The 13,850-nt window shown below is 37.1% G+C and overlaps 1 protein-coding gene across 8 annotated transcripts in view; it reads right to left on the bottom strand.

Annotated features, from left to right (window-relative positions):
• LOC117680171 (glutamate dehydrogenase, mitochondrial-like) overlaps positions 1 to 13,850 on the bottom strand; it is a 49,860-nt gene that overhangs the window by 14,112 nt on the left and 21,898 nt on the right. For 3 of the 8 annotated variants that reach the window (XM_087887560.1, XM_034442750.3, XM_087887559.1), the window contains 6 exons: positions 10,993 to 11,130; positions 10,325 to 10,462; positions 7,545 to 7,625; positions 5,197 to 5,412; positions 4,224 to 4,286; positions 3,624 to 3,992 (listed from right to left, as the gene is read on the bottom strand). In XM_087887560.1, the coding sequence (XP_087743686.1) occupies positions 3,876 to 3,992; positions 4,224 to 4,286; positions 5,197 to 5,412; positions 7,545 to 7,625; positions 10,325 to 10,462; positions 10,993 to 11,130 (753 nt within the window). In that variant the 3' untranslated portion in view covers positions 3,624 to 3,875. Of the gene's footprint in view, positions 1 to 3,623; positions 3,993 to 4,223; positions 4,287 to 5,196; positions 5,413 to 7,544; positions 7,626 to 10,324; positions 10,463 to 10,992; positions 11,131 to 13,850 lie in introns of those variants that run through there. The other 5 variants (XM_087887558.1, XM_087887557.1, XM_087887561.1 and 2 more) reach the window with 2 other exon arrangements.

The following is a 13,850-nucleotide window of genomic DNA, read 5'->3' as shown; positions in this document are numbered from 1 at the left end:
CACTATTCAAAGCAGCTAATACATAGCAACTGAAATGATTCTAGAGAAGATTCCTCTTAAACTAGAGGAAGAAACCTCAGTCAATAATAATAATAATAATAATAATAATAATAATAATAATAATAATAATATTTCTGAAAAATTTTCTGATAAAAAATTTCTGTTTCTGAAAAAAAAAAAAACCAGAAAGCTTTATTTTGGCAGCTCAAGAACAAGCTCTAGACACAAACTACATGAAGGCAAAAATTCAACATGTTACCACCAACAGCAGATGCCGCCTCTGCAATGAGAAAAATGAGACAGTTGACCACCTGATCAGTGGATGCAGCAAAATTTCACAAACTGACTACCTACAACGCCATGACTGCGTTGTTAAGATCATTCACTGGAAATTGTGCCAGAAGTTTGGATTTGAGCACAGCAAAAACCACTGGGAACATCAGGTTGAGAAAGTTTTAAAGAATGAGAAACTCAAGATCTTGTGGGACTTTAGGATTCAGACTGACAGGCACTTGGTTCACAACACACCTGACATAACAATAGTTGAAAAGAAAAAAGTATGGTTCATTGACATTGCAATACCTGGTGATGCACGGATTGAAGATAAGCAGCAAGAAAAAATCATAAAGTACCGGGACTTGCAAATTGAAGTTGAGCGACTGTGGAAAAAGAAATTGTGTATTGTCCCGATTGTAATTGGAGCCCTTGGATCCCAAAGGGCTACCTCACTATTTAGAAATTCTAAATTTACCAGACTTGAACATTTTGACTCTACAAAAAACCACCTTACTTGGAACAGCTTACATCCTCCGACGATACCTTAACAGTTCCTAGGTCCTTGGTTAGGACTCAAGCTGCTGAGCTATTAACCAGCCTCAAAGGCTGTGAATCTTACTAAAGATTAAATAATAATAATAATAATAATAATAATAATAATAATAATAATATCATCACCATCATCGGGTTGTCATCTAGTTTTTTGTAGCCCAGATCTGGCAGCAATAACAGAAATTTTTGCCCCATTAATGAGGAATTCAACAGCCTCTTTAAAGTGTTCCCAGCATATAAGATAGTAGCATACTATCCAACACTGAATCACTTACAATGCTGATTCATTGACTTTTGCCATGTGATTAAAGCCTAACTTTAAAGGCTATGATAATAGGTCATAATTTTTTAATAATTGTGAAAGATGGAGAAGCATACATGTCATTACATGGCTTATTTTTCAATAAACTATTATTTTTTCTCAAAAAATTTTTTTGCTCAAAAGCTTAAAGATTTGTGTAACATATACAAAAACCTGATACAAGTTAACAGTCTAAAGCTGCTGATGCTTGTCAGAATTATTTAAACATATTGTGCAACTGCAGACACCACCAAATTGAATTAATTTTAGAAAAAAATAAAGTCTGTCCAACTTAGGTCCACAATATATTTCCTGGAACATTTATATAATCATTTCTACTGTCAAAGAACCAACAATTCTTTTCCAAGAGAATATAGCATTGTGAATCTTTTATGCTTTTTGGTATCAAAGTTGCCTTCAAATGTAATTCCCTTTGGAACTCAATGCACTCATAGGAAAGCCTAGGACTTGACTTGAATATATAACATGCCTTACTGCAGCCAAATCAACCTGAACGAGATGAAAAACAATTTCTACCAAGACAGACACCAGTTGTACTGTATATAGTGATAATGAAAGGTTAAATTTACAGGGGTTTTTCCCCTTCAACCCTCTTGTCACAAAGGATTGTCCCTTTCTTAGGCTTCTCTTTTATGGTTATCATGTCTTTTTTCCTTTCTTATTCCCAGCCTTTCCTTTTCCCTCCTACTTAATGTCAACCCTGCCCTCTGGTGGCAAAACCCTTTATATGACACTGAACTTTTTATGACCAAAGACTACCACTGCAGATGTCAATGCACAAACAAATTACGAGCCAGGTGGGAGACACCTAAGTGCCTATAAGGTACTTAGACCTAATCGGATATGACCTATGGGATTCCTGCTGATAACATTTACAACTGGGATGTGATTAGTCAAGTGCTAAAACATGGTGTGACTAAATCTACAACCCTTAAGGAATGGAAATACTTCAAATGCTTGGCATACTTTTTACATATTACAACTCTGCCCATTAAATTTATCTATGAAAATGTTAATTAGATAGTAATCTTTTTAAATTTATTAAAACTTTCATATGCTTTCTAGAAATAATAACCTTCTCATTCTTAAACCAAAAGAAATAATGACTCACAATGCAATTGTTTCCAAACTTACATCTACTTTATTATTAATATTCATCTATTTCTATCTATCTATTTACCGTGTCTGTCTGTCTGTCTATCAAATTTATTTATTTAATTTTTAAAAGTCAATCTGTCTAGGGGCAAAAGATCTGTGTTTGAAACAGATTACTTGTTTTTGTGAATGTTGCCCATTGAGTCACAATTATAGAGCACATGGCTGCCTTGATTTTTGCCAAATCCTGAAAATTTACTAGTAATATAAAAAGTAATTTCTGCAGTTGCTTAGAAAAATAGGCAAATGTGCATACAAAAGTAACTTACCAGGTTTATCAGAGTATGTTATAGCCTACTATAACATTGTGAATCAGCTTTCTTAACTGTTCCATGAATAAAGAGATCCTGCTGCTGCTGCTGCTTCTGAACAGAGTACAATTACATAAAAGTGTTTGCCCAGATATCTAAAGCAGAACTCCTTTTTTCATTAGTTCTGCCACAGCCATACATCTATTCAGAAATGTGACTGGAAAGACTAATATTAACAGAACGTTATCCAGAGATTTGGATAGACATTTGCCATCACATTTCCTTACTACTATACTATATTTCATCAGTGTTATTCAACAATGCAATGATAATAATCCTTTGAAGATACAAGCGGCAATTTAAGTTGCAAGATCTTGGGAATATACTGTATATGAGAAACAAACTACAATGAAAATGCAGCACAGAACATCAAGGATATAAATACTGATTATATGTATGATATTTAAAATAAAAATAAATAAGAAGGTTTATTGCAAGGAATAAACTTTGCCAGATTCAGAATCCAAGTTGACAACTTTAAAAAATGAAGCATTAATTCTTAATCTCATCTACTGAGGAGGTCACAAGATAGAAAAGTGGTATCGCATAGACCAAAATAGAGTAAGAATTCGGGACAAGTGAAATAGCAGTAACATAAAGTTGCACAACAACAAAGCATCTACCTATAGATCGAAACTAAAACTCAGGAAAAAAATTAATAATTATATCTCAGAAAGTCTGTGAAAATGAAAGGAAGGAATAGGATAAAAACAAGAGCCCGCCTTCTACCGCATAGCTCCCAGCGACCGGTAAGATCCCACGGAGTTGATCTTCTCCAGGTCCCGTCAGCTAAACAATGCTGGCTGGCGGGCCCACGGGGGAGGGCCTTCTCTGTGGCTGCCCCAGCTCTCTGGAACCAGTTACCTCCTGAGGTCCGGACCATCCCCACCCTATTGGCCTTCTGAAAAGCGGTGAAGACCTGGCTTTTCCGGCAGGCCTGGGGCCGTTGATCTCGCTCTTGCGATCTGGCGAGATCCGGCCATGAATGGTATGAATGAGTTTTAATGTTTTTAATTTTTAAATGTTTTTTATTAGGATTTTAAATGTATTGTGAGCCGCCCTGAGTCTTCGGAGAGGGGCGGCATATAAATTGAATTAAATTAAAAATTAAAATTGAAAGAGAAAAATGTTCTATAACATAACAGCAACATCTTGGTCCAACTTTCTTGCTTAGAGGTTCCTTATCTTCTAAAGTAATACATACTTTTTTGTTGTTTGTATTTTTTAACCAGTAGGTTGAAGGCCAGCAGTGGATAGCTTCAGTAAATGAATCTTGCTTCGATGTAAGTCTTAAAGATCTTTTCAATGGCACAAATATAGGCAGCTGTTCTCTGATCCAAGCCTAGATTATACTTTGTGGCTATACTCATGATTTGCTAGAAAATAACATATAAATATAAGCAATGTGGACCTAGTATTCTGGTCTGAAACCAAAACCTAAAAAGTAATTATTGAATAAAAGTGGTACCACTGCAATAACATCTATTGCAGTAATGCAACAATGGATATTACAGATACACAAGCATAAAGTAAAAAGTCAACTGTATGAAAAACAAAATGATTTTTTTAAAGACAGTGATAGATAAATACAACTCAGAAACGCCTACCATGGCTGAACATTCCATGGTGAAAGCTAGTCCAGAGTGAACAATATCCTTCTCTGAGGCACCCTTTAAAAAAATATAAAATTAAGAAAAATACAGTATATCATTCTATTTTAATTAATCTAATTATTTCTCACTTTTGTTTTGCAAATGTAATGGACTGAATGGATTTGGAACTGTGGGTTGTAAAATACATACAGTGTATTGCTACCAGCCTATCTCAGGTCATTGATATGAGAACAAAATCAGTCCATGGGTGCTGACTTGCAACCTGAGACTTAACAGAAACCTCTTTCTTATTGCATTAGCAGGCTGTTTCAGAGACCTTCTTCTAGATCAGTGGCCCCCAACCTTTCAGGCACCAGGGACCACTTCCGTGGAAAGGTTTTTCTGTGGACCAGAGGGGCACAGTTTTGTGTGCTGCCTGCATCCAATGGATGGGGCTTCACTTGTTTGCATGACCCTGTTGATGGCATGCTGCAGACAGACAGTTGGGGAACCCCTTTTCTAGGTAATGCTATCTTGGGCAAGGGCTGCCCAGTTGACTGTGGTAATTAGGCCTTCTTTTATGCCTGTTAAGAAAGTGGATAAAGGCTTTCTAGGCTGTCATCCACCTGCAAGTTGCATTCTTGCCTCTTCTGGCTTCTTTGGATAACTGGAATAGGGTGGGGTGGGATGGAGAGTGAGTTTATGCACTGGATCCAGGAGATGGGGAATGGTTCCATATGTGAAGATTCAATGCCCTTATTACCAGAAAGAGATGTTGGTTCCTTTCATTCTTGGATCTATACGTTTTAGAGAACCACCATCCAGTCTCTAACATTTCCTTTTTGGTGAAAGTTGTGAAGAATGAAATTCCCCATGTGTCTTCATGAAAAATATAGTGCCCTAGGTGTTTTTCATTTAAGATAATGTTCCAAAAGGGAAGGGAAGAGAAGGGAAGGGAAGAGGAGGGGGAGTTAAATAAATAACTTACTGCTATTCTAGCTTGGAATTCTGAGGTGGGTATAATAGGGATACTTCCACCGCTTTTCCCAAATTTTCTCTCCAGACTTTGTTGCACTGACATCAGCAGATGATAGTTAGAATCACGCTCATATTTGAAAGTAAGACGCCCATAGCTGACATGGTTGAGATTCTTCAGCCATTCAAAAAAGGAAACTATCACACCACCTGCATTTATGTATAAATCCTGCCACAAAGAAACAAATAGTTTCAGTCACTTGATGAATTCTCTGTAAGAGAACTCTGGGAATATGTTACACATTCATATAAAAATGCAACACAAAAATTTAAAAATAACAAACACATTATTGCTTGATTTCCAGTTACTGACAATGAAAATGAGCTCAGGCACCTGTATTGCAACACATTGATTATCTCGCAATCCGGAAGATAGAGAATAGCCAACTTTACTGCAGCACAGAAATTTATTTCCTGTACTGTGGATGAATGATAATACAGACTTCAGAAGCCTAGCCATTTGCCCCTTCCCTTCTTATATTAGCAACAGTGATTCAAGGTACTGAACAATTTGAGGTTATCATAATATTAGGAAGTCAGCCATTCAGTCTCTAAGTAAACAATTTATTACATTATCACTAGATGGTTTTTAAAAGGGGGGGGGCAGAAAAAACAATAGGAGGCAAAGGAAATAGTGTAATATCACAAACTATAAGAATCATAGTCAGAGAAAAAAACAACCTAATGCCAAATGTCACTGAGTGGCCAAACACCAGTCACAGATTTCTTGTTTTATTCATACTTGTACCATATGGTAGGTTTCAAGTTCTGTAAACTTCTGAATGTACACTGGTCCTTAGGACAGAAATTACTTCCTGGATTGACCAACTAAAAATATTTTAGGTCAAATGAATTATGGAAAGCCCCAAAAACATGTAGTTTAGTACTGTCTGGTCAAATACAGCATGACGACATTTTACGGCAATACAATGAATACGTCTTGCCCACAGCATAGCAAGGGGATTGTGCTATTCTATCTCCACCTCCACTTTAAATAGATGCATTTGATCTTTTTTCCCCCTTATTAAACAACCATTGCAGCCAAAGTTTTCAATGAACTCTTTCATAGGATCCCAAGAACACTTTCTTGGTTAGTCATCACACCTTCACATATTACATCAATGTAAATGTGCCTCTGTAGTCACCTCTGCTATTTTCCCATCTGTCCCCGAGATTGAAAAACAATTTGTTTGAGATTTCTCTGCTCTAAATAATTTGTACTGTCTATGAACATGGACATTATGCTGTTCATCTCAACTAGAGATTCTTTTTGAACACAAAACTTGGGACCCCAAATACAGCACCAGTGTCTTTCTTATCATTTATAAGAGTCCTACTTGAATAATTGACTTATTTATGGAGGGCGGGGTAGAGGGAAGTTTGCTGCAAAGCAAAACACTCTTCCTATTTAATTTTCATGCCTAAGAGGAACAGATTCCATAAGTTGCTGGTTCTTGATGCATGCCTACTTCCAATTCGTATCCTTGGGAGACTTCACTATTTACCTTATTGCACAGTGAGGATTATACTTACTCCTGTATTAGGCCAGCTATGGTGAAACTCAGTAATGAACTTAAGACAACCTCAACATTAGCGAATTACTGTTGAGTCCCAGGGAAAGGTTTGGTAAGTTTATATAACATCTGACTTTTTACATATTTTTTTCACTAAAAATCTCTCTGAGAAACGCTGTTACTAATAATCCAGTTAGGACTAGAGGATAAAACTTCCATCAAAGGCTAATTCAGAAATTCATTTATTTAAAGAAAGTATTCAGAACTATAGTAATAAAAGGAGCAGCACAGTGTATCACCTTAGTCCCGACACTAGAGGATTTAAATACATGTATTCTTTATTTCAGTCCAATGGACTGCAAATATTTATATCCCACAGGACAAGATTTATGACATTATGGACATGGTTTTAATTTTATAATTCATATTCAGGCTAATTTATATAGAAATACAACACAAAAATAAATATAATAAAATAAAGCCATATATTTATATCTTAACCTCATTTTGCTACCAAATTCAAAATTAGGAATTAATATACAAAGAGGTAACATTAAAAAATCCATACAAAAAAAATGCAAGTTGACTTGTGTATTCAATTTTTGTTAGATTGCTTTGGATATTTTCAATGTATTGCAAAATTCAGTCATGTTTAATTGCATTCCAAAAGGGTTATCCAGTTTTTCAAGGTGCTACAAGGTGGAGAATGCCCAATAGCAGCCTATAAGCTAGAGGCCCAAATAGCAGAGCATGGGCATTAATGGAGCCATCAGGTCTGCAGACATACCGGAAGTACAAGGATTTTTCTCTGCAAAAAGATGTCATGAGCATCTGGAGTTGTAGGGCCATTAGCACCTTCAGCAATAATCTGTGAGGCATGAAAAGATAAAAGAATAAAGCAGAATTATCATACCTAAAATGCAAACTTTAATTATATGTGATATGAAGTAGTCCTTTGTCTTATTTAAATCTTCTGCCAATTAGCTTGGTTGGCTGATTCTACTTTATAATATTTTGAGTTGAGAAAAATGTCTCTGTCTATTTTTTCTTGGTCATGAGTGATTTTACACACTTTGATATCTTTCTTCATTTACTTTTTTTTGTAAGCTAAAATGTTACATTAAAGAAGAATATTTGTAGCTCAGGATTAAAATTAGAGACCCCTCATGTCTGTAACATTCTAATTTTCTCTCATCATGCAACTCACAACCATGAGTTACCTCATGCATTTTTACAAGACTTAAACACAATCCTCAATTTATGACAGGTCACTTAGCAACTGTTCGAGTTACAACAGAGCTTCCCAAAAGCTATTTATGATCTGGTTTTGAAGTTATTGCCACTGCCGCATCTGTGCAATCATTCACCTTCACAATTAACTGCAGGAACGCTGCAGCACCCTACCCCACCTATCTTCCCCTCATTCCCCCACAAACTTAAAGCCACAGGTCTTGTACCTACTTCCCATCCCACCAGGCACATACCCTCTTCCATATCCCCATTCACTTATCTTTGGAAGATATCTGGAATAACAGGTATCCCTTATGTTAGGGAAGGATGGTAGGTCGCCCCACCTCAGTGTCCCTGGCTGCATGGCTCCATCCTGGAAGCGGGCACCAGTGGCTACAATGAAACAGCAACTGAACCATCCCTGCCAGTGGCTTTCCTCCCACTGATGGCTTTCCCTATTGCAGCAGTGCTTACCCCAGCCTTTGCCCATCCCCCATTGCCAGGTTTGGGTTTAGCCCCCCCCAACCCTCCGCCCCACTCGGGGCACCAATCCTACCTGTCTGCAGTTACCAGGGATTTTGGCCTACTGTACAAGGGGCTATCAATTAGAAAAAGAAAAACAATCCACTGGAGTCCACATGGTGGTGGGGAAGAGCTTTAACGAAGAAGAGGAAGGAGTCACACAAACACACGTGCACACACATGTCTCAAACATTGCAAGAAGAAAGGAGAATTCCAAGTTTCTTTCTTGCAATGTTTGAGGTGCCTCTGTGTGTTTGTACATTTTCAAAAGATGTCTCCTTCGTCTCTAAAGCATTGGGCTTTAAAGAAGGTGAGTATCAGGCACAGGAAATCAGGAGTCAAGATAGAGCTGAAAAGCACTTAAGAGTTTATTCCATGCAACCTATACACACGAATCTGATCTACTAACTGTTAAGGCAAATTGACGCCAGATAAGAGTCAATGGACTTCAAAGGGGGCTGAACTTAGGTCTCTTACAGGGGTGTAGCGACTCCAAATTGATGTGTTTGATCCCAGCCCTTGGGTTCAGCCAGGTCATTTCCTATATGAGGTGGGAGTTGTGCATATGCACTCACACATACATATATGTGTTATACACTGCAAGAAGGAGAACTTGAAATCTGGACTGGTATGCCTGAAACTTCCCATTCCAGCCAGGCTATAGCTTCTTTTCCAGCCTCCTACTGTTTGTATTGCATTGCAGCACCCTGTCCAACTCACACACTCCTACCCTCAAAGCACCCCTCCACTGGGATTCCATTCACTTAATGACCCATATTATTGGTTAATGACTGGTTCAATTCGTAATGTAAGTTTTGGGTTCATTGAACGAAAGTTTTGCTTAATGATCATCATAATTTACAATTACAATGGAAAGGCCCCCAAAAGAGCCACTCCTTCCAATGTTTTAAAGGAGGGGAGAAGAGGGTTACACACACACACACAAAATACAGAGCCAGTTTGGTCTATTTGCTAATGCACCAGATTAGAAGGCCAGACATTGTGAGTTTGAGCCTGGCCCTAGCTATGAATGCTGGCTGGGTAACCTTGGGTGGGATACACTCAAACACTGTGAGAAGAAAGAGAACTTGAAATCATCTTCTCCCTTGCAATGTTTGTGGTTGTAAGTCGAAGGCTACCTACATATCCTTTTAAAAATGCAGCAACCAGAAGAATACATGGTGCTCAATACACAGACAGCAAATATTTCCCTGAGGGTAACTAAATTAGTTTTATTTTAGGATACTTTCTTACTGATATGTAATAGGGAACTTACTATTTTTCATAGTCACTGCATATTGGAGTTGTCCTCTTCACTGAGCTATCAGGTAGGACCTCAATAAAGTAGTCCTCGATTTACAACAATTCATTTAATGACAACTTAGTTACAATGGCACTGAAAAAAGTGACTTATGACTATTTGTCGCACTTACAATCATTGAAGCATCCTCATGGTCACATGATCAAAATTCAGACACTTGGCAACTGACTCATATTTATGACAGTTGCAGTGTCATAAACTTTTTTTGCGACCTTCTCACTCAATGGGGGATATCAGATTCACTTAGCAACCTTGTTACTAATTTAATAACTGCAGTGATTTGCTTAATAACTGTGGCAAGAAAGGTTGTATAATGGGGTAAAACTGACTTAACAAATGTTTCACTTGGCAACAGAAATTTTGGGCTCAATTGTCATAAATTGAGGATTACCTGTACATTTTTTTATCATCTAACCAGGCCTCAGATTTTTTTTTCTTACTAGAAACAAGATTAATGGTTTATGAGACTAAAAACAACTGTCTCTAAACAATACCTTTGCTTGGACATGATGAGCGTTTGCCTTTGTAAGCTGTTTCTCCATAGCAGCTGGAATAAGGATATCACAAGGTACCTCAAGGGCACTGCCCTCAAGTTTCTTAGCCTTTGGAAAACCAACAATGGTGCCATGTTCCTGGAATAAAAACTTCAGTTAGCCAAGCCAAGAGAGAAAAACCAGGGAAATATATTTTTCACCACTATTTAATGGTTCATCTGTACCTGAAACAGGCTAGGGCCTATCTGCATTGGATTATTTTTAGAGAAAAAACTCACCAGTACCCTCATGTACAGGTAGTCCCCAAGTTATGACAACAAGTGAGATCAAAATTTATGTTGCTAAGTGAAACATTTGTTAAGTGAGTTTGGCCCATTTTATGACCTTTCTTGCTATAGTTGTTAAATGAATCATTGCATTTGGGAAGTTAATGACATGGCTGTTAAATGAATCTGGATTTCCCATTGACTTTGCTTGTCAGAAGGTCACAAAAGCTGATCACATGATTCCAGGACACTGCAACCATCATATATGTGAAGCATCTGAATTTTGATCATGTGACCATAGGGAGGCTGCATTGGTCGTAAGTCACTTTTTTCAGTGCCATTGTAACTTTGAACGGTCACTAAATGGACTGTTTTAAGTTGAGTTACTTGTATTCAACATACTTGTTTGTAGTGTTGTAGTTCATTGGAATCAATTCCATCGGTGTTATAGATGGCACCATCTACTTCTTCAACGCATATACAGCATGCTCCAGATCGCTGCAGGTATCGCATTGAGTGAAAACCCACATTGCCAAATCCCTGTGAAAGCAAAATTGGGAAAACATGGAGCAAATTTTCAGTCAGCAACAAAACACACATACACTGTCTTGACTAAGAAGGAAGATCTGTTTCTGCTGTGAATGTTCCCTTGACAGCTGGCAGAACTCAGAAATTCCCAATATATATATCCTCCCCAACATTTGTAAGCATCTCTAATCTATATCTTCATAGACAGAATCCCCGCCTCTCCCATTCTCTCATAGACTGGAAGTCAGTGGGATTTACTCGTCTCCTCAGTTGAGGCTTAAATTGAAATAAAGGTAACATCTGTTCCAAAGGTGATATATTCTCTAGAGAAATTATTAGCTTTTTCTTATTGTACTTGATTTAATTTCTTTTTAGGTCTCTTTATGATTTTTGCTTTTGTTGTCTGTTTAACCCCCTTACAGTATTTTCCTATGGGAGATACTTCTAAGCTACCCTCTCTAATTTCATATTTTCAGTTTTAAATTCACTCATCACTAAATGCTTTCCAAATACATACTTTAAATTAACAATTAATGTTTAGCTTTCCTCTTTTCCTTTTAAAAATAAACATTAACATTTATTTACCTCTTGAAACACTGGCCTATCTCCAAAAGAAGGTGGCTCATTTCCCTAGTCATACATTTAATATTACAAGTTCTGGAGGTGACTCTACTGAACTTATTTCATTGCTACTCAACTGCTTGTTCTTTTACTTATCCATAAAGACATTGGAATCTGATACAACAGTGTTGGGAGTTGTAAAAAACAATATCAGGTAAACAGATAATTCTGGAAGATACCAGTAAGTGTCAGCAACAGTAACTACCAAGCAGCTACGCTAAGACAGAATCAGGGGTGTATATGAGGGTTTCTGGCAGAGGAAATTCGAGACCTCAAATCTTTCACTCTACAAATATAGCCTTGCTGATAGAGCTGATTAGGCATTTTAAGAGTTGATTGTGCTATTATGTATTAGACATTTATCCAGGCAGAATTAGTCAGGCTGAATAATTACATCTTTAACAAAAATCAGCAGTTTAAGAATGTGCTTTATTTCTTTCTCCTGATTTCTAGCCTGATGCCTTAATCACTACACCAAACTGGCTCTCCTTGCGTATATGTGTGCCTTCAAGTCAGCATTGACTTTTGATGACTGCCTAAGCCCTAGACAAAGCCCTGTGGTTTTCTTGGCAAGATTTCAGAAAAAAATCTACTTGTTTGGCATTTAAGAATTGATTGCCCTATCAAGTTAAATGCATTAGATATTTATCCAGGCAGAATTAGTCAAATTGAAGGATCATTACATCTTTAACAATCATGACCGGTTTTAAAATGTGCTTTATTATTTTTTTTCATTTTATTTTGCAATATGATTCTATTTAGCTTTCATTAAAATGCTCTTTGTTTTATTGAAACTGGGCATTACAAGTTCGATGGTTAACAAACAGAAAAGCTCAATGAACTGGTCCATGTGGCATCATTTCCCCATGTTAATTTGCAGAAAAGAAGTTAACTAGGTCCTCGATCCAGCTATTCAAACAAACCTCTCTCCACGTTCTATTTTTAATATATTAGCGTTTCAGTTCTTTAATTTTTGCGTCTGGTCTAAAGTTCGTCCTCTTCCGTTTTACTCTCCTCGTCGTTTGCCGCCCATTTAAATTCTGAGTTTTCTCTTGCCCGCTGAAATCATCTTCTCCTCTTCGGTTTCCACCGAAATAAAAATATTTTAAATTGTTCTCAGTCTGCTCACACCGCCAGTCTTTGCACCGTACTCACTCTTCTGCTTCCCGTTGGGTCTCTCTCGGGGCGTCGGGCCTCTGAGTCAGCCGCACCGGCCAGCTTCTTCTAAGTTCGGAATGAGGGTCCTTCTTGGTGTGGTGGGAGATCGCACTTCTCCTCGCCTCCTCCGAAGATTCCCCTCCTTACTGCCGATCCCTTCAGGACTGATCTTCGCCCGAAAGGGCTCCAAAAACTTAGAAATTCGGCACTGGGAACAGAGCACTTCTTTTCCGGTGCCGCCACGACCCTACGTCACCGCCGAAAGAAATTGGACACTACATTCATCCGCTTTTTAGCTGCCCCAACGGAAAGAAAGAGGTTGTTTTGCAAAGTAAGAAACGCTTACGTGTGATTGTGCAGATTGCAGATCGCCATATTGAATCATTCTAAGCCAGAAAGGAAATCAGAAACGGAAAAAAAGGCTACAGTGAAGATATATCAGAAACTTTTATAAAAATATATAATAATTTGGACATATAGAACTCTTGATAATATATTATTATTTCTTTTTTCCCTCTTCCTTTGGACATAAACATACATCTACTGGAACTTGTTACTCCTTTTATATTTATTCCTATTCACTTTGTAGTAAATTATTAATTGAAACGTTACAGAAATATCAACAGTACATATTTTATATAGAACTTATAAATAACCGATAAATATCCTTTAGAATATCTTTTAGAATTATTTATAATTGCAAAATTTCATTTATATAATTAATTATAGCAATTATTACTAACTGTTCTATAATTAAGTACGGATTATTTAAGTACTTATTTTGTCATTTTAAGTTTAGTATTTATATAGTAGTAATTAAGTATTTAAGGGTAATGGACTATTTAATTGATTGACTGAATAATAGATTAATTGATTGATTAATAGGTAGGAGTGTTGATTTTGGAGAAACTGTAAAAGTACTAATGAATTGAATATATGAAAAGGAAAAGTGG

Source organism: Pantherophis guttatus, chromosome 2 (genome assembly GCF_059756535.1).
Source record: "Pantherophis guttatus breed Tessera chromosome 2, ASM5975653v1, whole genome shotgun sequence".
Classification (NCBI taxonomy): domain Eukaryota; kingdom Metazoa; phylum Chordata; class Lepidosauria; order Squamata; family Colubridae; genus Pantherophis; species Pantherophis guttatus.
This window is presented reverse-complemented; position numbering and strand designations above follow the sequence as displayed.